The sequence below is a fragment of the Yarrowia lipolytica genome, chromosome 1A (genome assembly GCF_001761485.1).
Source record: "Yarrowia lipolytica chromosome 1A, complete sequence".
NCBI classification, from domain to species: domain Eukaryota; kingdom Fungi; phylum Ascomycota; class Dipodascomycetes; order Dipodascales; genus Yarrowia; species Yarrowia lipolytica.
Window position 1 is genome coordinate 27,654 of NC_090770.1, and position 20,966 is coordinate 48,619.

The 20,966-nt window shown below is 48.6% G+C and overlaps 6 protein-coding genes and 1 pseudogene across 6 annotated transcripts, besides 1 other annotated feature; 2 read left to right on the forward strand and 5 right to left on the reverse strand.

Moving 5' to 3' along the window:
- Positions 1-52: 52 nt before the first annotated feature.
- On the reverse strand, positions 53-3,295 carry YALI1_A00309g (uncharacterized protein; the record flags this gene model as incomplete). Its single annotated transcript, XM_499609.3, has 1 exon — positions 53-3,295. The coding sequence occupies one exon, from the start codon at positions 3,293-3,295 to the stop codon at positions 53-55; it is 3,243 nt and encodes a 1,080-aa protein (XP_499609.1).
- A 1,650-nt stretch (positions 3,296-4,945) lies between these two features.
- On the forward strand, positions 4,946-6,052 carry YALI1_A00325g (uncharacterized protein; the record flags this gene model as incomplete). The annotated part of the gene is made up of 1 exon (XM_499610.2): positions 4,946-6,052. One exon carries the CDS (start codon positions 4,946-4,948, stop codon positions 6,050-6,052), a length of 1,107 nt encoding a protein of 368 aa, XP_499610.1.
- An 881-nt stretch (positions 6,053-6,933) lies between these two features.
- YALI1_A00348g (Compare to YALI0A00297g, Misc non-coding, weakly similar to uniprot|Q6CGY4 Yarrowia lipolytica YALI0A14927g) lies at positions 6,934-7,188 on the reverse strand (annotated as a pseudogene).
- A 748-nt stretch (positions 7,189-7,936) lies between these two features.
- Positions 7,937-8,226: a sequence feature (Compare to YALI0A00308t, solo LTR of uniprot|Q9C0U1 Yarrowia lipolytica Ylt1 LTR-retrotransposon; YALI1_A00358t).
- Positions 8,227-9,263: 1,037 nt separating this feature from the next.
- Positions 9,264-9,914, reverse strand: YALI1_A00375g (uncharacterized protein; the record flags this gene model as incomplete). The annotated part of the gene is made up of 1 exon (XM_499611.3): positions 9,264-9,914. One exon carries the CDS (start codon positions 9,912-9,914, stop codon positions 9,264-9,266), a length of 651 nt encoding a protein of 216 aa, XP_499611.2.
- Positions 9,915-13,015: 3,101 nt separating this feature from the next.
- YALI1_A00406g (uncharacterized protein) lies at positions 13,016-15,929 on the forward strand (the record flags this gene model as incomplete). Its single annotated transcript, XM_499612.2, has 2 exons — positions 13,016-13,019; positions 13,405-15,929. The coding sequence occupies 2 exons, from the start codon at positions 13,016-13,018 to the stop codon at positions 15,927-15,929; spliced, it is 2,529 nt and encodes an 842-aa protein (XP_499612.1).
- A 386-nt stretch (positions 15,930-16,315) lies between these two features.
- YALI1_A00447g (uncharacterized protein) lies at positions 16,316-17,110 on the reverse strand (the record flags this gene model as incomplete). Its single annotated transcript, XM_499613.2, has 1 exon — positions 16,316-17,110. The coding sequence occupies one exon, from the start codon at positions 17,108-17,110 to the stop codon at positions 16,316-16,318; it is 795 nt and encodes a 264-aa protein (XP_499613.2).
- Positions 17,111-18,619: 1,509 nt separating this feature from the next.
- On the reverse strand, positions 18,620-19,150 carry YALI1_A00468g (uncharacterized protein; the record flags this gene model as incomplete). The annotated part of the gene is made up of 1 exon (XM_499614.3): positions 18,620-19,150. The coding sequence occupies one exon, from the start codon at positions 19,148-19,150 to the stop codon at positions 18,620-18,622; it is 531 nt and encodes a 176-aa protein (XP_499614.3).
- Positions 19,151-20,966: the final 1,816 nt, after the last annotated feature.

A 20,966-nucleotide genomic window follows, 5' to 3' on the forward strand; every position in this document is an offset into this window, starting at 1 on the left:
ACTCACACTTTTACTTTCACAATCAATTCATTTACATCAATAGACGCTTGATCTAGATCTTGAGCTTGAATAGCTTGAGCAGCAGCTCGGCGTCCTTAATCTCCTGCTTCTCCTCGCCAATGTACTCGCCCTTGTGGGCCTCGTGCTCGCCCTCCTTTCGGAGAGGTCGTCGAAGAGTCTTGGTGAGCAGATCCGAGTTGTTCTCAATGGCCTTTTCCAGATTGAGATCAGCAGAGTCCTTCACAACAGTGTACTCAATGTGGACATCGTCGGTGACCTCGAGTCCCAGGGTCTTTCGCAGTTTCTGGACTCGGTTGAGCACCTCTCGAACAGTGGCCTCGCCCTTGTACTCGTCGTAGACGTTGGTGTCGAGCAGACAGAGCACGTCCTGGTCGGAGGAGACCTCGAACCCGGCACCACAGTCGTCAATGGTTCGCGAAATGGTCAGATCGCCCTCCACCAGCTCAATGCCGTCGACAGTGCACTTGTTGGTCTTGAGGTAGTTGAAAACCTCCTCGGAAGACAGCTGGGGAAGACCCTTCTTAACTCGGGCAATGTCCTTCTTGAGCTTCTTGCCGAGAACGGGCCAGTCAGCCTGGGCCTTGTACACCACCTTGTGGGCAGCCTCGTCGTCGGTGATGACCACCTGTCGCACGTTGAGCTCCTCGACAATGTACTTTTCGAGGTCTCGCACGTGTTTGAGGTAGGCAGGGTCAGTGTGGATGATGACCAGCGACTTGAGAGGGGTCTTGAGAGGCACGTTCTTCTTGTCTCGAATGACTCGGCCCTGTTCAATGATGGACTGGACCCGCTTCACAGCAAGCTCAATGTCCTCGTCAAACAGCTCCTCTCGAACCTGGGGGTAGGGCAGGAAGTGGACCGATCGAGAATCCGCCACGGAAGAATCAAACTCAATGTAAGGCTTGATCTTCTGGTAGATGGTCTCAGACAGGAAGGGGGTGAAGGGAGCCATGGCTCGAACCAGGGTGTACTCGGCCTCAAACAGAGTGTTGAGAGCCTTGACGGCGTCCTCCTCTCCGTTGTCTCCCTTGAGACGGGATCGGTTCAGACGAATGTACCAGTTGGTGAGATCGTCAATGAGGTGGAGCAGTCGAGGAACCACGGCGTACAGCTTGTACTCCTTCATCATGGCGTGAATGTGGCCCACCAGCGACTGCAGAGACGCAAGAATCCACCGGTCCATGACATTGTCGGATTTGAGCGCAGGGTTGTACTTGAACTCGGTACCGTACAGCTTATTGACCAGAGACACCTGGCCCTCCCAGAACTTGTACGAGTTCCACCACGGCAGCAGAACCTTGGACACCACCTCTCGAACGCCCTCCTCCTGGAACTTGAGGGTGTCGGCTCGCAGAACCGGCGAGTTGATGAGATACAGCCGCAGAGCGTCGGCTCCAAACTTGTCGAGCACCTCGGTAGGGTCAGGGTAGTTTTTGAGTCGCTTTGACATCTTTTTGCCGTCGGCAGCAAGAACCAGGCCGGAGACAATCACGTTCTTGAACGGCGACACGCCAAACAAGTAGTTTCCGAGCACCGTGAGAGTGTAGAACCAGCCTCGGGTCTGGTCGATTCCCTCGGAAATGAAGTCGGCGGGGAAGCCCTTCTCCATCACCTCCTTGGACTCGGGGTCAAAGGGGTAGTGTCTGGAGGCGTAGGGCATGGAGCCGGACTCGAACCAGCAGTCAAAGACCTCCTCCACTCGTCGAAGCACGCCCTTGCCCATCTTGGAGGGGATGGTGATGTCGTCAATGTGGTGCCGGTGGATGTCGTCGATGTTCTTGACTCCAGACAGCTCCTCGAGCTCGGCCACGGATCCCACGCAAACCACCTCCTCGTAATCGTCGGAGACCCACAGGGGGATGGGGGTACCCCAGTATCGGTTTCGGGAAATGTTCCAGTCTCGGGCGTTTTTGATCCAGTTGCCAAATCGGCCATCCTTGATGTTGGAGGGCACCCAGTTGGTCTTGTCGATGTTTTCCAGCATCTGAGGGATCATCTCCTTGATTCGCACGAACCACGAAGGCACGGTTCGGTAGAGCAGAGGAGTGTCCGATCGCCAGCAGAAGGGGTACGAATGACGCACCTGGCCGTCGACCACCAGTCGGCCCATCTCCTTGATTTTCTTGATGATGGACCGGTCGGCGTCCTTGACATAGACTCCCTCCCAGTCGGAGACCGCGGGGGTGAATTTGCCGGCGTCGTCGACGGGATTGGGGGGGTACCGCTTGTCGGAAATGATGCCTGCGTCGGTAGCGGCCAGATAATCGTCCTCTCCGAACGCGGGAGACTGGTGGACGATTCCGGTACCGGAGGAGTCGGTGACGTAATCGGCACAAATGACCTGGAAGCCCGGGGTCAACTTGAGCTTTCGGGCGTCCTCCGAGTCTTCAAAGTCCGCGGCAAAGTAGGGGAATAGAGGCTGGTATCGCTTGCCCTTGAGAGAAGAGCCCTTAATGCCCTTTTCCAACACGGAAAAGTCGGCCTTCTTGGGGTTCTTGTACAGAGTGGACAGCAACGACTCCAGCAAAATGTACACGTCGCCGGTCTTGCCGTCCTTGATCTTGATGTAGTCAAAGTTGGGGTTCACGGCAAGAGCCAGGTTCGAAGGAAGAGTCCAGGGAGTGGTGGTCCAGGCCAGCAACTTGACCTCGGGCTCATCCACCAGAGGGAAGGCGACGACCACCGCGGGATCCAGCACCTCCTTGTAGTTCTGAGCAGCCTCAAAGTTGGCAATGGGCGTGCACAGAGCGGTGGAGTAGGGCATGACTCGATGGCCCCGGTAGACAGCGTCCTTCTTGTACAGCTCCTGAAACACCCACCAAACCGACTCCATGAACGACGTCTGCAGCGTCTTGTAGTCGTTGTCAAAGTCGATCCATCGACCCAGCCGACCAATCGTCTTGCGCCACTCCCCAGCATATCGCATCACAATGGCTCGACACTCCTCGTTGTAGTTGGCCAGACCAAACTTCATCACGTCTTCCTTGCCCTTGATATCCAGCTTCTTGTCAATCTCGTGTTCCACAGGAAGCCCATGCGTGTCCCAGCCAAACCGTCGCTCCACATGATGCCCAGTCATATGGGCATATCGTGGCACAATGTCCTTGATGGTCGACGCCAAAATGTGGCCATAGTGCGGAGTGCCAGTGGCAAACGGAGGCCCATCGTAGAAGGTGAAATGGGGCTTGTCAGCATTGAGCTTGAGTGACGTCTGGAAGGCATCAATCTCCTCCCAGAACTTGAGCACCGCTTCTTCCTCCTTGGAGAAATTCATTGTGTTTGTGTCGGTGAATCCGAGTGGGTGTTGCTAGGGTAGATTTAATGCAAAATTTCACAGGTTAGGGCTCGTTGGTTTATGGTAGGTGACTCACTGTCACGTGAATTGGAGACAAGAAAATGAAGAAAATGAAAACAAAACAAAACTCTGACATATTATTACCGGGAGGGAAATCACAATTTTTGCCCCCTTTTTATCCCAGAATTTCCAACATTTTTCCTTGGCTTTTTTCTTCACTTTTTTCATCGATTTTTTCACAAATTTTTCATCCGGTGTTTTTCCAGACTTTTTTTTTAATCTTTTTTTCCCCCGAATTTCTGCCGGGGAAAATCATGTTTTTCGAGTGGATTTCTTCATCATTTATTTATCACTCATTATATAAACACGCAATAACTGCAGTAGTCGAAGATAAATTAAAATAATAAAAAATAAAAAAGCCCGAAATACTGATATTCGTTGTGGTGGTTTTTTTTGTTTTTTTTTTTTCCAATTTTCGGTATATCCCATCTTTATTTTTCCCGTTTAATTCCATGACTGAATGTGACTCAATCGAAATTCCAGTTGACTCTTCGCCTGGTCACGTGACTCGACATTCGTCTCCGAAAAAATGACTCATCCGACATCGCAGGGCTTCCCCGTTCCCCTGACCTGGTCTGCACCCGACGAAATCAGCCCCGGAGGAGATCAGAGATTAAGAGTGTGTCGCAGAGGTTATGACTAAATTTTGGGACTACAGTACCTCAACACCAACTAACCAGTGTCGCAGAAATGGCCACCATGTCCGTCTCCAGTCTGTCCCCAATTCCCTGTAAAATATGCCATTCTAAACCTCTTAATGTTCAGATTACGGCAAACTCATCTCCTTAGGTTATGAATAGCAAGCAGTGTAAAATGATATACAGATTATGACGGGTAATAATTATCACCTGACAATCTGTCCGTCAAGTACTTGTACAAGTATAGCACCTCTGGTTCTATTTTGCGGATCCCCCTTTTTCCATGTCCAAATCTAGCCAACCTTTGTCATTTAATTATACACTCAAAATCAGGTCGATATGTGCTCTAATATATTTATTTTAAAAAGGGGGAAAAAACAGAAATAAAAAGAAGGAATAAAAGAAGAATTAAAAGGGTCTACAAAGTAAAGCCGGGAGACATAAAAACCAGATGACCTTTTTGTTTTTGCGATACATTTTCTACAAATCACATCAACCTACACACGTGATTTAGAGATATTCATAGTACCAAACCCTAATACAGATACTTCAACTTTTAACCCCAGCCCTACAGTAGAAAGATACCCGAAACGTAGCAACCCAACGATTTTATTATATTCACATAATACAGAAAGCTATATATGGGAGGTTGAGATTCTTTTTTCCCATAATGACATGTGTTTGATTGTGCCCGTGCCCATTCTTCAACGACATTCAGTCTTGAAGTGGAAACCCCAACCCCCCAAACCACCTAACCCTGCCCTAAACCCAACAACCCTAAACCGAGTAAACTGTAATTTATTACTAGCCACGCCGGGTAACTCACGTGATCTCAAATTTTCACTTTATGGATACAGAGCAAACCTCAAAGATAAGCGATTGATTTGCACTCAACCATTCACTCCTTTACAACTGCACAAAAAAAAACAAAATGTCGACAACGGTGGAAAAGATCAAAAACATCGAGGAGGAGATGGCTCGGACCCAGAAGAACAAGGCGACTTCGTTCCATCTGGGTCAGCTGAAGGCCAAGTTGGCCAAGTTGAAGCGAGAGCTGTTGACTCCCACTTCCTCTGGAGGTGGTGGCGGAGGCGCTGGGTTCGATGTGGCTCGAACTGGTGTTGCTTCGGTTGGATTTATCGGGTTTCCTTCGGTTGGAAAGTCGACTTTACTGTCCAAGTTGACTGGTACTCATTCAGAGGCAGCGGCGTATGAGTTCACCACGCTGACCACTGTTCCCGGAGTGATTATGTATCGTGGTGCCAAGATCCAGATGCTGGATCTTCCTGGAATTATCGAGGGAGCCAAGGATGGTAAGGGTCGAGGTCGACAGGTGATTGCGGTGGCTCGAACGTGCAACCTGATTTTTGTGGTGCTGGATGTGAACAAGCCGCTGGAGCACAAAAAGATCATTGAGCGGGAGCTGGAGGGATTTGGTATTCGAATCAATAAGGAGCCTCCTAACATTTTGTTCAAGAAGAAGGAGCGGGGTGGAATCAACATCACCAACACGGTTCCTCTGACCCATTTGGACAATGACGAGATTCGGGCGGTGATGGGCGAGTATCGAATCAATTCTGCTGACATCCATTTCCGATGCGATGCCACTGTCGACGAGCTCATTGACATTCTCGAGGCGCAGAACCGACGCTACATTTCGGTCATTTATTGTCTCAACAAGATTGACAGCATTTCCATTGAGGAGTTGGATCTGCTTTACCGAATCCCTAACGCGGTGCCCATTTCGTCGGAGCATGGCTGGAACCTGGACGAGCTGCTGGAGGAAATGTGGAAGAAACTCAACCTCGTTCGGGTCTACACCAAGCCCAAGGGCCAGCAGCCCGACTACGAGCAGCCCATCATTCTGCGGAATGGTCGGTCGACCGTCCAGCATTTCTGTAACCAGATCCACAAGAGTCTGGTTGAGGAGTTTAAGACGGCATGTGTCTACGGTCAGTCGGTCAAGCACCAGCCCCAGTATGTTGGTTTGGCCCATGAGTTGATGGACGAGGATGTTGTCACTATTCTGAAGAGATAGTCTGGATCCTGGCAAACACTGAGCAGTCAGCACAAGAAAAGAGGAGGTGAAGATGAAGATGAGAAGGATCCGACCGGACAGACCAAAAAAGAGATTGGGATAGATCTCAAAGAGACCGGGATGGACCGAAACAGACTGGGATGGACCGGAAGAGACCGGGTCAGAGCTCCAGACATCAGGACAGAGCTCCGGACACTGACAACCCTCCATACCCGGTCTCAGCGGTGTCCTGATGGACACACAGCTAACGCTCACCAGAGTAGTGAATATATCATGATAGGATATACATACAGTACTGTAGAGAGAAGGGTGAATGTAGGTAGTAGTGGCAAAATTCTAGCTACAACACATCTCTGGTGCATTGGTTCTGTGATGAATCAGTCATGACGACCACCAGTAGACAGTCATCGTTGGTACACAGACTCCACTGTCAATGTGTTGAAATGACGACGATTCAAACGTCTCCAACATGTGCGTACAGTACCAAAAGCATTGAAGGAAAGCGTTGTCTCATTTCAACCAAGTCCACACTTGCGAGACACCTTTATCACTCGGGAGCTCAGGCCCCTCATCCAGGCGAGACGTGGTTGGATGAGGGACAAGCATACACTCTGATAAAGGAGTCATCAGGCAGCCAAAGGGACGTTTCCAGCCAAAGGGGCGTTTCCGGCCATTGTCGAGGACCCAAGGTGCAGAAAGACCAGCAATATGTCCAGAGGGAACACCAGAACCATGTTGAGTGAGTTTGGGTCATATCTCGGACGAGGAATTGTCGCTTTGATTAGTGAGAAGGGCGGCGGGGCTGCTGAGTCATCCACCGAGATGACAACTGAATGCTTTGGAGGGATGGACTGTCGGTTGAATAATCATATGTCTGCTCGCTCCATCTGCTGTTGACTTGGTATCAGCACACCAGGACTCTCGGTCAAGAGAACAGGTGACACACGATCCAAACCTGATCCAGATCCAGCTTGTTTCGTCTGAGCATGAACGTCTGCGAAGACCGTCCTTGAGCAAAGCGTTTGTGCCCAACTCGCCAAACCGCGAGAGCAAGAGCCAGTCCGAGCAGCAACATGCCAGAACTACAGCCGCCAGCCGACGATGCCGATAACACAACACGACAGCGCCAAGATAAAACTGTGAACTACGAGAGCCAGGGTCGTTGAGTCAGAGCCATGTTGTCAGAGCCATTGAGCGAGAGCCATTGAGTCGCCATGTTGCCAGAGCCATCGAGTCAGAGCCAATAAGAACGTGTTTGTGTTTTTTGCGACGAATTGGGGATATTTGTGTCAGGATGTATGTGGTATCAAGTTGTGTGAGTTGTGGAGATGTGAGAAGACTTGTACAAGTGCACCCGTAACTAAAATGTCAAGTATACAGTATCTAAGGTCACTCTATTTACTTAGTGGGGGAAGGAGAACTCGGAGACATACACACAACATCAAAATTACACAGCTCACTCATTTACCTGGCTCGGTTTTAGTTGACATACTAGTTGACTGAACACGCACGTCTCACATCAGTAATTTCTTATTAATTAAATCGAAACTGCCCATCATATTCATCACGTGACCACTTCCTCCCCTTCTCCACCTCCCCTTTTCCACCTCCCCTTTTCCACCTCCCCTTTTTCACCTCCCCTTTTTCACCTCCCATCTCTACCTACTGTAGCCTAAATCTCCACTCAATGGAGAAAACTCCCCAGCACAGACAATTAGTCAGCGGATAATGATCGCAGGGATACAAAAGTTGTACCATTTAACAGCCCTTGATCTAGCAGTTACAACGATATAATGTTATTGCAGCTGTCTCCTTCATTGTTTGACGTGAGTGGTTGTCCCGTATGTACTTGTATACATTTATTTTACTGGTGATGAAGATATTTATTGAAGATCATAAGTATTATTGGTGTGATATAGTTAATTAACAACTTACAACCCACTTCTAGGGACACGGCGTTCCGATAGTAGCACAAACACCAGAAGGGTGTGTTGCTTGCTCATTTCACCAGAAAAAGAGATTCTAAGATCAGTGGAATAAAACTATCTACAGGATGGACAATCTCGTCTACGAGACCAAGCTGATTCCTCTCATCACTCATTATGGGTGACAATCTCATCATTATGTGAGGGAATTAGCCAGGTATTACCCGCCACCGGGTATTACCTTCAACAATATTTAGGGGACCGTGAGTGTGCATTAGAATCTAAGAATCAATTTGAATCAAAGGTCAATATGTCATGGGATTCACTGCAATGTTCCGATTTTCTACCAGGTTTTTTTGCCAATTTTTTCCCTATAATTTTTCCAATTTTTCCAATTTTTCCATCAATTTTTTCATAATTTTTTTTTCAATTTTTTTCCAATTTTTTTCCCAAAATTTTCTCTTTCGTCAACTAAAGTCAAGTAACTGAGCGAGGCCGACTAACCAGACTCCAAAAGGGACAACAAACCAGAAATGAGACAGGTGACACAAAAGGATCTGTGGCCCATGACTAGACATATATTACAGCGACAACCACTGGAGATTGGCAGCTGTTCAGCTCTTGGGGAACAGTAATGTGTTCAGCCAAATGAACGTGAAAGATGGACGGGTTGGACGGGTTGGACGGGTTGGACGGGTTGGAGATCAAGAGTTGATGGTTCTGAGAATGACGTTCCCGAGAATGTCTCAATTACTTCTACAGCCTCAGACTACGATATGTGCTCATAAAAATACATAGAAATACATCCGAGTGGTGCGGCAGCTTTTCAGACAGCTGCTTGAGCTCGGCCCTCCAATAAATAATCTTTCTGAGTCGAGAGAATGCAGTCAACACGGTCGGCAAGACACGCCATTGAGAGTGGATGTTTGTAGACAAGTGACAGGTAGATAGCAACAATAGTTCAGAGGCGATGACTATTTGTAGACATATGACCGGTAGACAGCAAAGTAGTTCAGAGGCTATTGCTATTTGTAGTCATGTCAAAGCCGTTCCGATTGAATATGGTAGTTGCAGAGTCCGATCGCAGGGACCGATCGCAAGGACTGATCGCAGGGGCTGATCGTAGGGACTGATCGTAGTCACTTGCTCCAATCGCAGGTCCACGATGGAATCGCTTGCTCAATCGTTTGCTCGCTATGATAGTGGCTTGCTCCAATCGCTCGCTATGACAGTCGCTCGCTATGACAGTCGCTCGCTATGACAATCGCTCCGCTCTTGTCACCACTTCACTCGCAACTCCTCTTACTCCTCCTCTCCTCCGCCTGTCCACTGACCTTTCTGGCATGCTTCTCCACGCCATTCACCCCATCTGAATTTCTCACCACCATGCTAGCCAGACAAATGTCTTCATAAGTCTGTAGGTTGTACTTGAGAGACTCGTCCAGTGCCACGGAAAACCGCTTGGACTGCACGTACTGAATGCTGCGCACCGTATCCCACCCCATGGAGTTCATCACCATGGCACAGGTGGCGGTGGCACTCCGGTCGTTGCCAGTTTCGCAGAACATGAGCGTGCCCACCCCCATCTGCGCGGCCTTTTCAAACAGCCCTATCAGCCAGTCCATCTGCGAGATGATCTGGTGTCCGGCCAGAGGCGAGTTGATGGGCCCGGGATCGAGACAATGGGTTTCGAACCGGGCCGAGTCGAACGTGGCCTTGCGGAACAGCGACTCCGCCCGCTCCGGACGCGTCACCGCCACCAAAAGACGCACATTGTTGGACTCAAAAAAGTCGGCGTTTCGCAGCACGCTCATGGGCCCCAGCCACAGGCCCGGCAGCACCATCTGAGCCTCGTGACGCTTCTCATATCGCCATTCGGTCAGAATAGACGGGTCCGACACAAAGCACGGAGGCACAATAATCCGAGGCAGCTCCATCGTCGGTGGTTCCGTGGTTGTTGTGAAAGAAATTAAGAGAGTGGGAGAGAGAGAGAGAGAGAGAGAGAGAGAAGCGCCGCGCCAGATGCCGACATAGTGGAGGAGACACAAAACATGAAACGCGTCATAGGGTTCGTGTGGGTGTGATCCGGGGAGTACCGCAAGAGGACCGTCGGTCACGTGATCAGAAATCGTGGGTAGTTGGTGTCCAAACTATTCATTTTTGAATCGAGAAAACAGATATAAAATGTGTATAATTTTTTTTAAAAAAACATATAAAACATTTTAAAATGTACAGTATATCCCATTCTCCCAGCGCAAATCTTAGGCTATTTTGGGGCACATACTAATTAGGAAGGTTCCCAATTTGGATGCAGAAAAAGGAATTTAAGGAATTAAATGGGAAAGCGGGATAAGGAATAAGAATTTTGGAATAAAGAATAAGAATTAAAGGAATGAAAGGATTTTTAGGAATATAGACTTGGTGGAATAATGGAAAAAAGGAAATAATTAATTAATTAATTAAATAATTAAACAAATAAATGAAATTGAAATAAAGGGATTTTTTGACTCATTTAAGTGCAATTCATCCCAATTTGGTTGCTAGATTTGAGGTTCGGGAATATGGGACTGATTACAGCGACGGCAGAGTTACCCGGCCGGAGAGAGAATTGAACAGACGTATTTTGAGAGTAGTGAGGATGCCATTGAATTATGACCATAAACAGAAGGGTACCAGTTTTGCAGTATTTTTTCTTCAGTATTTGTTAGTATTTTTTGCAGTATTTATATATATATTTTCCTTTTTTCCTCCATTTTCGGGGTTGGACCCCCGATCGACACCTGAAACAGAAGAAAAAGACCACATGTGCCGTCACACGGACTCCTTGTATGCTCAAAGGTGTTGTATGACTGAGGATAGGGATTGACCGATTTTTGATGCAATTTGATCATTTTTTTAAATTTTTTTCTAGTTTTTCTAATTTTTCCCTAATTTTTCTGATTTTTCTGATTTTTCTGATTTTTCTCTCTTTTCTGATTTGCATTTTTGAATTTCTGCTTTCTGAACTTATCTGTAGGAGCCGCTCAAGCGTGTCAAAAAGTCTACAGAATCATGTCAATTTTGACGATATCAAAAAACAGAGACTTGCCTTGAGATCCTACTGGCAGGAGATTCACCAGTGCCCCCATATAACCCGCCGGAACTCCACAACATACCTAAATCAACCATGCTCCATCTTCTCATCTGGGCCTTCAAATCTTATCACAGGGTTTAGTCACGGCAAAAAAGGATGCAGCACAGGAGTGAGAAAATGTGACCCGAACGGTTGTATAAAATAGGCCGAAAATTCGCAGTAGGTTTTTAGACGGCCAGCAACTTGATACCGGGCTTCAGCGGCTCCAATTGGTGGTTTATTGCTGTTTTTAGAACGATATCCATTCCCATAGTTTGCGCCACCATCGAGGTTAACTGCTAGGGCTGTTCGGGTGCTGCTGGTACAGAGAAATACTCGGTGAAAAGGACCCAACTGACATTGTCGATAGATACACACGCAATCTCCCCTCCTACGAGGCTTCCCACTAGCACCGCGTGTTTGTATGTCCTAGTCTGAGGGGAAGCGAGTCCCGACTAATGGCAAGGCGACTAAAAACGGTGATTAGTCGATGATGACTAGCTGGAGATTAGTCCATAGTGACTAGTCCATGATACGGTTGTGTGAGACATGTCAGGACTCGGACGGTCGTTTGACACCGGCTCTTTGTATCTTCTCACCGACTCTTTGTGTCTTCTCACACGACACCTACTCGTACTGTACTCAGCACTACGTATTTGGAGATGTTCTGTTATCGTCGTGTCCTCTCCTCCTCCTGTAACGTTACAGCCACTGGGGTGGCGAATGTTAATACTATAGGTCGTTGAAGCGGGGCAATTGTCACATGGAGTTGTGTCTGTGGTCTTTCCCACCCATTTTCACCCATTTTTCATCATCTTTTGCAACTTTTCATCACCTTTTGCAACTTTTCATCACTCTGCAACTTTTCATCACCCTTTGCAACTTGGTCCTTTTTTAAAATAACATTTTTTAACCGGCATTTTGCTCCCATGTACGAATACACCATTTAGACTCTCAATAATTAACTACAAATAAATTAGGACAGAGAAAAATGACATGGCTTCAGAGTAGTCTCAGAGAAGGATTTCAACGAAAATCATTTGACAAAAATGACCAAATTGACCCGAATTGACCCGAATTGACCCGAATTGACCCCAGATTGCCTCCTCGCGCCCTCCTTTGCCCCATCACCGTTTTTGGACCACCTCTGTTCCTCTTCCCTCCTCCATTGACAAATTTCAAAATAAGCTTTTGGACACTTTCATATTAAGCTTTGCCCATTTAGGCTCAACACTTCACCTCGCCCCCGCCAAAAACAAAAAAAAAAGACCTCCCACAAATCGCCAAAAACAAATAGATTGACGCAAAAATCACACGCTGCGGTAGTCACGTGACCCCAACCATCCCGTTTCCAAAACGAGCGGCGCGATTCGGGCCATTTTCGCCCCTTTTTTTACCCGACCCTTTCTGCTCAGACTTAGACCCACCATGATCTTCAGACACACGGTGGGTGCAATCATCTCTCGCTGATTTTCTGTCTTTTTTGTCTTTTTTTGTCCTTCTTTGTCTTATGGCGATTTTTCAGGGCCCAGGCTAATCCCACCGATCTTAACCAATATTCTCTGCCTTTGGTCATGTCCACAACGTGTCCGAATTGTCCTACTCGTAGTCCTACCGATCGTTTATTCCACCAAGAAATTAGCGGTTTTTTGCATACTATTTTTTCTTGCTACTTTTTTATTACTATTTTTTAGCTATTTTTTAGCTATTTGTTTTTATTTTGCTATTTTTTTTCAGACTTTGCGTGCAATTAGCTTTGGGTAACTGACAAAGGAGGTGGAAAATTTTTGTCGGTGACGTGCAGCCAGATGGGAGTTACCCTACCCTGGTGCCGCTGGCTTATGTTAAAATTTTGCACCTTACAGTCTCCTTTTTTTCTCTTCTCTTTTTCTCTTCATCCTTCAGTGGAACTAAAAGAACTTCAAAATGGGTGAGTACGAGCGGCAGCGGGAAGAAGAGGGCAGCGATGACAAGCGAGTGGTCGCGACGACGACCGGCAATGGCCCGATTGATCATTGATCTGGTTTTGTGTCGGACACAAGGTGCCGGAGAAAAGGTGTCGAAGACAAGGTGAATCGACACAGTCCCGACACGACAGAGACACTTGTAGACAAGCCGACAACAGAGCAACGAGTAACAAGATGGCAATCGATTCAGCAGTGAATGAGGCGACGAAAATCTATGGCCGTTGTATGTCAGTTGGATAGTTGGTTCTACCACGTTGTCATGGTTGTGATTTGTCACGAGCACGTGTCCTTTGGCACACACGCCACCTCACCTACATCAAACACACTCGAACATAAAAACTAACCCAGTTAACTTCACTGTTGAGCAAATGCGAGAGCTGATGGACAAGGTTAGCAATGTGCGAAACATGTCCGTCATTGCCCACGTCGACCACGGAAAGTCCACCCTGACCGACTCTCTGGTCCAGAAGGCCGGTATCATTTCCGCCGCCAAGGCTGGTGAGGCTCGATTCACTGACACCCGAAAGGATGAGCAGGAGCGAGGTATCACCATTAAGTCTACCGCCATTTCTCTTTACGCCCAGATGGACGATGAGGATGTCAAGGAGATCAAGCAGAAGACCGTTGGTAACGAGTTCCTGGTCAACCTGATTGACTCCCCCGGTCACGTTGACTTCTCTTCCGAGGTCACCGCCGCCCTCCGAGTCACCGATGGTGCCCTTGTCGTTGTCGACTGTATCGAGGGTGTCTGTGTCCAGACTGAGACTGTCCTGCGACAGGCCCTTGGTGAGCGAATCAAGCCCGTTTGCGTCATCAACAAGGTTGACCGAGCTCTGCTCGAGCTGCAGATCACCAAGGAGGATCTCTACACCTCTTTCCAGCGAACCGTCGAGTCCGTTAACGTCATCATTGCCACCTACGTTGACAAGGCTCTCGGTGACTGCCAGGTCTACCCCGAGAGGGGTACCGTTGCCTTTGCCTCCGGTCTCCACGGATGGGCTTTCACTGTCCGACAGTTTGCCGTCCGATACGCCAAGAAGTTTGGTGTTGACCGAGAAAAGATGATGCAGCGACTGTGGGGTGACTCTTACTTCAACCCCAAGACCAAGAAGTGGACCAACAAGGACACCGACGCTGACGGAAAGCCTCTTGACCGAGCTTTCAACATGTTCGTCCTCGACCCCATCTTCCGAATCTTCTCTGCCATCATGAACTTCAAGAAGGACGAGATCCCCGCCCTCCTCGAGAAGCTTGAGATCAACCTCAAGACCGACGAGAAGGAGCTCGAGGGTAAGGCTCTCCTCAAGGTCGTTATGCGAAAGTTCCTGCCCGCCGCTGACGCTCTCCTTGAGATGATTGTCATCCACCTCCCCTCCCCCATCACTGCTCAGAACTACCGAGCTGACACCCTCTACGAGGGCCCCATCGACGATCCTTTCGGACAGGGTATCAAGAACTGTGACCCCAACGCCGACCTCATGCTGTACGTCTCCAAGATGGTCCCCACCTCCGATAAGGGTCGATTCTACGCTTTCGGTCGTGTCTTCGCTGGTACTGTCAAGTCCGGCCAGAAGGTCCGAATCCAGGGTCCCGACTACATCCCCGGCCAGAAGAAGGATCTTTTCGTTAAGGCTATCCAGCGATGTGTTCTTATGATGGGACGATTCGTCGAGCCCATTGAGGATGTCCCCGCCGGTAACATTGTCGGTCTGGTCGGTGTTGACCAGTTCCTGCTCAAGTCCGGAACCCTCACCACCAACGAGGCTGCCCACAACCTTAAGGTTATGAAGTTCTCCGTCTCCCCCGTCGTGCAGGTCGCCGTCGAGGTCAAGAACGCCAACGATCTGCCCAAGCTCGTTGAGGGTCTTAAGCGACTCTCCAAGTCCGACCCTTGTGTCCTGACTTACATCTCCGAGTCCGGTGAGCACATTGTCGCCTGCACTGGTGAGCTCCATCTCGAGATTTGTCTGCTCGATCTCGAGCAGGACCACGCCGGTGTCCCTCTTAAGAAGTCTCCTCCCGTTGTTTCTTACCGAGAGACCGTCTCCGCCGAGTCTTCCATGACCGCCCTCTCCAAGTCCCCCAACAAGCATAACCGACTTTACGTTGTTGCTGTCCCTCTTGACGAGGAGGTCTCTCTGGCCATTGAGTCCGGCAAGATCTCTCCCCGAGACGATTTCAAGGCTCGAGCCCGTGTCCTTGCTGACGACTACGGTTGGGATGTCACCGAGGCCCGAAAGATCTGGTGCTTCGGTCCCGACGGTACCGGTGCCAACGTTGTTGTTGACACCACCAAGGCCGTCCAGTACCTTGCTGAGATCAAGGACTCCGTTGTTGCCGGTTTCAACTGGGCTACCAAGGAGGGTCCTATCTTCAACGAGAACATGCGATCCGTCCGAGTCAACATCATGGATGTCACCCTGCACGCCGATGCTATCCATCGAGGTACCGGTCAGATCATGCCTACCATGCGATCCGTCACTTACGCCGCCATGCTGCTTGCCGAGCCCCGAATCCAGGAGCCCGTCTTCCTTGTCGAGATCCAGTGTCCCGAGAACGCCGTCGGTGGTATCTACTCCGTCCTTAACAAGAAGCGAGGACAGGTTGTCTCTGAGGAGCAGCGACCCGGTACCCCCCTGTTCACCATCAAGGCTTACCTGCCTGTTAACGAGTCTTTCGGTTTCACTGGTGAGCTCCGACAGGCTACCGGTGGCCAGGCCTTCCCCCAGATGGTTTTCGACCATTGGGAGGCTATGAGCGGCTCTCCTCTCGACCCCTCCTCCAAGCCCGGAGCTATTGTCTGCGAGACCCGAAAGCGACGAGGTATGAAGGAGAACGTTCCCGGTTACGAGGAGTACTACGACAAGCTCTAAGCATGTTGGTATGTTTGCGAGTCTAGAAAATAATTGTAAAAAATCACTTTTGAAGAGATATCAGATTGTAGTGTTGAAATTCAGTAGAATAAGTAAATTTGTCGAGCCAGAGTTGGATTGACAATTCCATTCCTTTTGCAGGCGTGGTTCGCAATGCGTCACTCAGCCTGGGATGAATCATACCTCAACTGATATCATAAGTGCGAGATGTTTTTGATTTCCTCTTCTCTGGTTGCACCATATGACTTCATTCGAGATGGACTGTCGAACCAGTGCATTATGGCCTGTCTAGTGTGTGTCTAATGTATGCCGTGATGAGAATGTAAGCAGTAAATTAGAGAAGTTAGCCAGTTTGTGGATGTTTGGGGGTACGATGCGTGTTACCTCTAAGATGAAGTAGTAGTAGCTCCCTCTTGTTCCTTGTTTTGCTCCTTATGCTCCTTGTTTCTGTTCAACTTGCGCTTCAGCTCCTCGTTCTCCACACGAAGAATGCCGAGCTCGATCTCGTGCTGAACGCTTCGTCCAGACCCCAGCATTTTCCCCAGACGTTTGTTCTCGTCCACCAGAGACTGTAGTTTGGAGTAGACTCTGAAGGCAGCGGCCTCTTCGTGTCCGTCACGGGCCATGAGAGACTCAATGGTAGTGTTGAGGCGGCTAATCTCGTCTTCCTTGGCCTTGACCAGCTCGCCCATGTCTCTGAACACCTTCTCCACCGAAGGCTCCACTCTATGGACGGTGGAGACGCTTTGTTTGGCCAGCAACTGGGTCAGACGAGCCACCTCCTTCTGTAGTGTCTCAATCTCCAGCGATTGTTTCCACGACACGCTGGCTGACTGCAGATGAGGGGGGTGAACAGGCGTGGTGGAAAACTGGGTTTGTGTCTGTCCTCCGTATGAAAACGATTGCAGAGAGATCTCCTTGGACCGGTCGAAGCCAATGCTATTGCCGCTGCTTCCGTAGGGTGCAGAATAGTAGCCCGTGGTGTTGAACCCACGTGACGCCCCTCGCGAGTAGCTTCCCGAGCCATGGCTGTTGTAGGTCATTTCCTGATCGTAATCTCTCGAAGAGCCCGGTGCACCCTTCCCGTGGCTGGCAGGTTTGCCGTAATTGCCGGCCATCACAGACAGAATAGAGTCTTCTTCCGTCACCTGCGATCGTTCACTTCCGATGGTTCCGTACATGACTCGCGCGTGTGGTGTAAGTGGTTGGAGAGGACGGGAAGGACCTCTTAAATAAAGAGTGCACCATTTACTTGGTTACAAATGCCCTGTAACAGCGTCAGCTGAGAGAGAAATGAGGCTGCAGGGACCGAAGCGAATGTGGGGTGGGGTGCATAAATAAATTAAAAAAGAGAAAGTATTAAAAACACGGTAAAAAGATGGAATATACATAAAACGGAAACTAAATAAATCCATTGGATTGAATTGAATTAAATTTTTTTTTTTTTTTGAATTATTACTGAGCAAAAAATGGGGTATATATGGTACAGTACATGATACAATACACATGAGAATCTTTTTTATTATATATATATATATATATTTTTATATTTTTGTTTTTTTATATATATTTTTGGTGTATTTTTTATTTATTTATTTTTTGTTTTTTTAATTATTATTTTTTGAGTGCGATATGAAATTTATAAGCCTTTACTTTATATCATTTTAATTTAATGAATAAAGAAATACGACCCAAAACTAACCTCACAGAAAAGAGACTGAATTAACCCCTACAATTGGGCAACAAGTATGTACATAGAACGACCAATATCTCCATGACTTGATTATACCATTGTAAAGTGATCATATATCCGAGATAGCATTTCCGAACAACTTACAATTTACAATTTACATAGACATGAAGTCCTCTTGTTTGATAATCAGGATGAATCAAGTCCTCAAGAAAGGATGGCTATGGGACTACTGTATGTGTCAAAGTCCTCATCCGTCTACCACTTGTCTAAATGACTACATGATTCCTTTAGTCGGCTTGGCTATTGGTTTGGTATTACGTGCTCCTTTACAATCCACAAATTTGTCATCATCACGTAATGCCAAGAGGGGCTGTGGAACACGATTGTATAGCCTGCGATGATTCGAGTAGTTTGAGACAAATATTTGTGGGATTTCGAGCATATATAAGATGGTTATATCAATATTTATATCAACTATTAGGGGCCCTGATACATCGCGATGAGTGTCCACTTTTTAGTAGGGGGGATTACAAAGTCTACAACTCGAGGTGTAGAAACTCCACCAAGACAGGGACTTCACCATTATATTTCTACTGTTCTCAGAATCATTTTGATACTCATATTGACCTAGATAATATTACAATTCATTAAGTTAAGAGTTATATTAGTAAGGATGGTTAGAGAAGAACGACACATCCGGCGGCAATGACAACTCCAGCGGCGAGCTTGGCGTTGAAAGAGGCGTTGATGAGTTCGGGAGCCATGTTGGAGGCTCCGGTGGCGGGACGAAGAGGCCGGCAGCTCCGGTAAGAGGCCGTCACGTTGGGGGAGGTGACGTTGGAAAGCCGGGGCAACGGCGGACCGGAGGCGGCAGCAAGAGCCGGAGGAAGTAAAAGCGGAGAAGTAGGCAGCAGTTGAGCCAGAGGCGGCAGCGGAGCCAGAGGCGGCAGCGGAGCCAGAGGCGGCAGCAGAAGCCAGAGGCGGCAGAAGGTGGGCGTCAGCGGAGGCAGAAGTTGCAGAAGAGTCGCGCTGAGGCAGAAGCCCCGGAGGCAGAAGCCGAAGCCGAAGCATCAGTAGAAGAGTCGGCGGTAGCAGAGGCATCAGCAGTAGCAGAAGCATCAGCCGAGCCGGAAGCAACAGCAGAACCCGAGGCATCAGCAGAACCCGAAACAGCTCCTCCGGGGAGAACTCCAAGCTGCTGACCAAGTCCAAGAACCTGGGCGGTGGCGGCGTCCCACTCGCTAGAAAACTCGGGGGTCAGAGAGGGCAGATCGGGAGTGACAATGGCCCAGACGTTAGCCAGGTTTCCCTGAATGTTCTGCAGGGCTTGGGGGATGTCGACGGCGCTCAGAGCCAGGAATCCGGAGCTGACTCGAGGGAAGTCGGTGCCTGCCTGGAAGGCGGACAGGGTGGCGGAAGCCTCGGACAAGAGCGAGGGGAAGTTGTTGGTGTTGAGGCCGCCGGCAACGGCAGGAAGAGCGTCGTCAAACAGCTGGGAGATGCCGGGGTTGTTGGTGACAATTTCCATGACGGCCCAGACGGAGGACGAGGCGTCCTGGTCGGACTGGCTGTCATCAGTCTTTGCTGCCAGAATACCGTCGGCGATATTGGTGGCAATAGAAGCCACAATGGGGTTCTGGGCGTGGGCGCCAGCAATCAGAGCTGCGAGAATCAGAGATTGAGCAGAGACCATTTTTTTGCACTTGATTGTGAATTGAGACCAGAGTACGGGGTACTTGTTCGAGAGTCAGCAAAGAGCGGCCCACCCATATTTATATACAACAACTCCACTTAGTCCCCGCTCCCCCCCTTGGTCAATGGCAGTGTTGTTTGGCCAAGGTACGCTAACGTCTCTGGCTACTTCTTTGTCAACCACGACTCAGAATTTATAATAATCCAGGTCCACTAACCAGTTTTGACAGCTTCCCCGCGAGTCGGGGGTCAAGAAGTGGCTTGTGCCTGTCTTTAATGAAGGGGGCGGGGCTACCACTGTAGCGTCGAAGACAAGCGACTGGAGAGGTCCAACTGATGAGCTGAGAGGACAAAAGAGTCCACTGACCGGAGTCCCCAAAACTGAGAATCAGACTGAGAATTGCTTTAGACCAACGAGAATCAAAGACTGAGAGTTGCTTCAGACCAAACACTGCTGATGAGGCTACACCATCACGGGCTACTGCGGGCTCCCCTTCAGCCGCACATGGGTCTACTGGTACCAGTATTGCACGGTACTTGGCGAGATCCGAGTTGGAATTGCATCGATGGCACCCAAATGCTATGGAAAAAGTCCCCAAACATTCGTTCATAGGCGCAAAACCTCGCCCATAGACGCAAAACCTCGCCCATAGACGCAATACCCCTTCATAGACCTCTTATGATAACTGAGCCAGGGATACTATACAATACTGTACATTATCCGTTAGTGTATCTTGTCAGAGTAGGTGGTGATAAAGGGGCAGCCGCAACCCTCGTACTACACCTCTTTGGTGACTCTTTGGTGACAATCGACCGAGGCTGGCTCTTGGCAACGGACCAAACCCGTGACAGTCTAGCAGCCTACTATTTGCCACAGTCACCACATCTCCACGCAACCTCGCCAGCCAGCTCTCCTCTCATGCGCCTCCCCACACGTTTGCCAATCTCGCACGTCACTGCGAGCCTAGACAAGCACCTGACAGCACGCTAAAAGGACCGCTAAAAGTACAGCGTGTCCCAAGAAGGCAAGCCCGGGCAGACACAAGGCTGTTGGAGGCCATCGAGTGGTTGCTGTCATGTGCGATCTGCCACGTAAAACAACCATCCACGTTCCGATCTTGTCCGACAGGTGTCTGAAAAGTCGACTGTCGCTTGTAGTGTTGTGTAGTTGAGAACTGTGGGCAGAAAACTAAAGCTATACGGAATAATTATCAGAAATCTGCGAATCGGTGAATCTGCGAATCTGCGAAGTCTGCTCCACATTCCAGTTGGAAAGGAGGACTGAAAATGATTTGCAAGTGAAAGTTTGGACTGAAAATGATTTACAAGTGAAAAGTTGGATCGAAAATGATTTACAAGCGAAAAGTTGGAATGAAAATGAATAACCAGTGTAAAAATTGGTCCCCAAATATCGCTAGGTCGAATAGGTCGAAAGGTCGCCAAAAAAAAAAGGAAAAAATCTGAAAAATGACAATTAATTTAGACAATTAAACAAAATGCACTCCTCACCACTCCTCATTCAACGCAATGTGGAAAACACAGACAAATTCGTCCCAGACTTACAGTATAAGTATGTACAGAATTGTGTACACACTCGTACTTTACTGAATCTGGAAGTATATACAGTACATACTACTTGTAGTATATATACT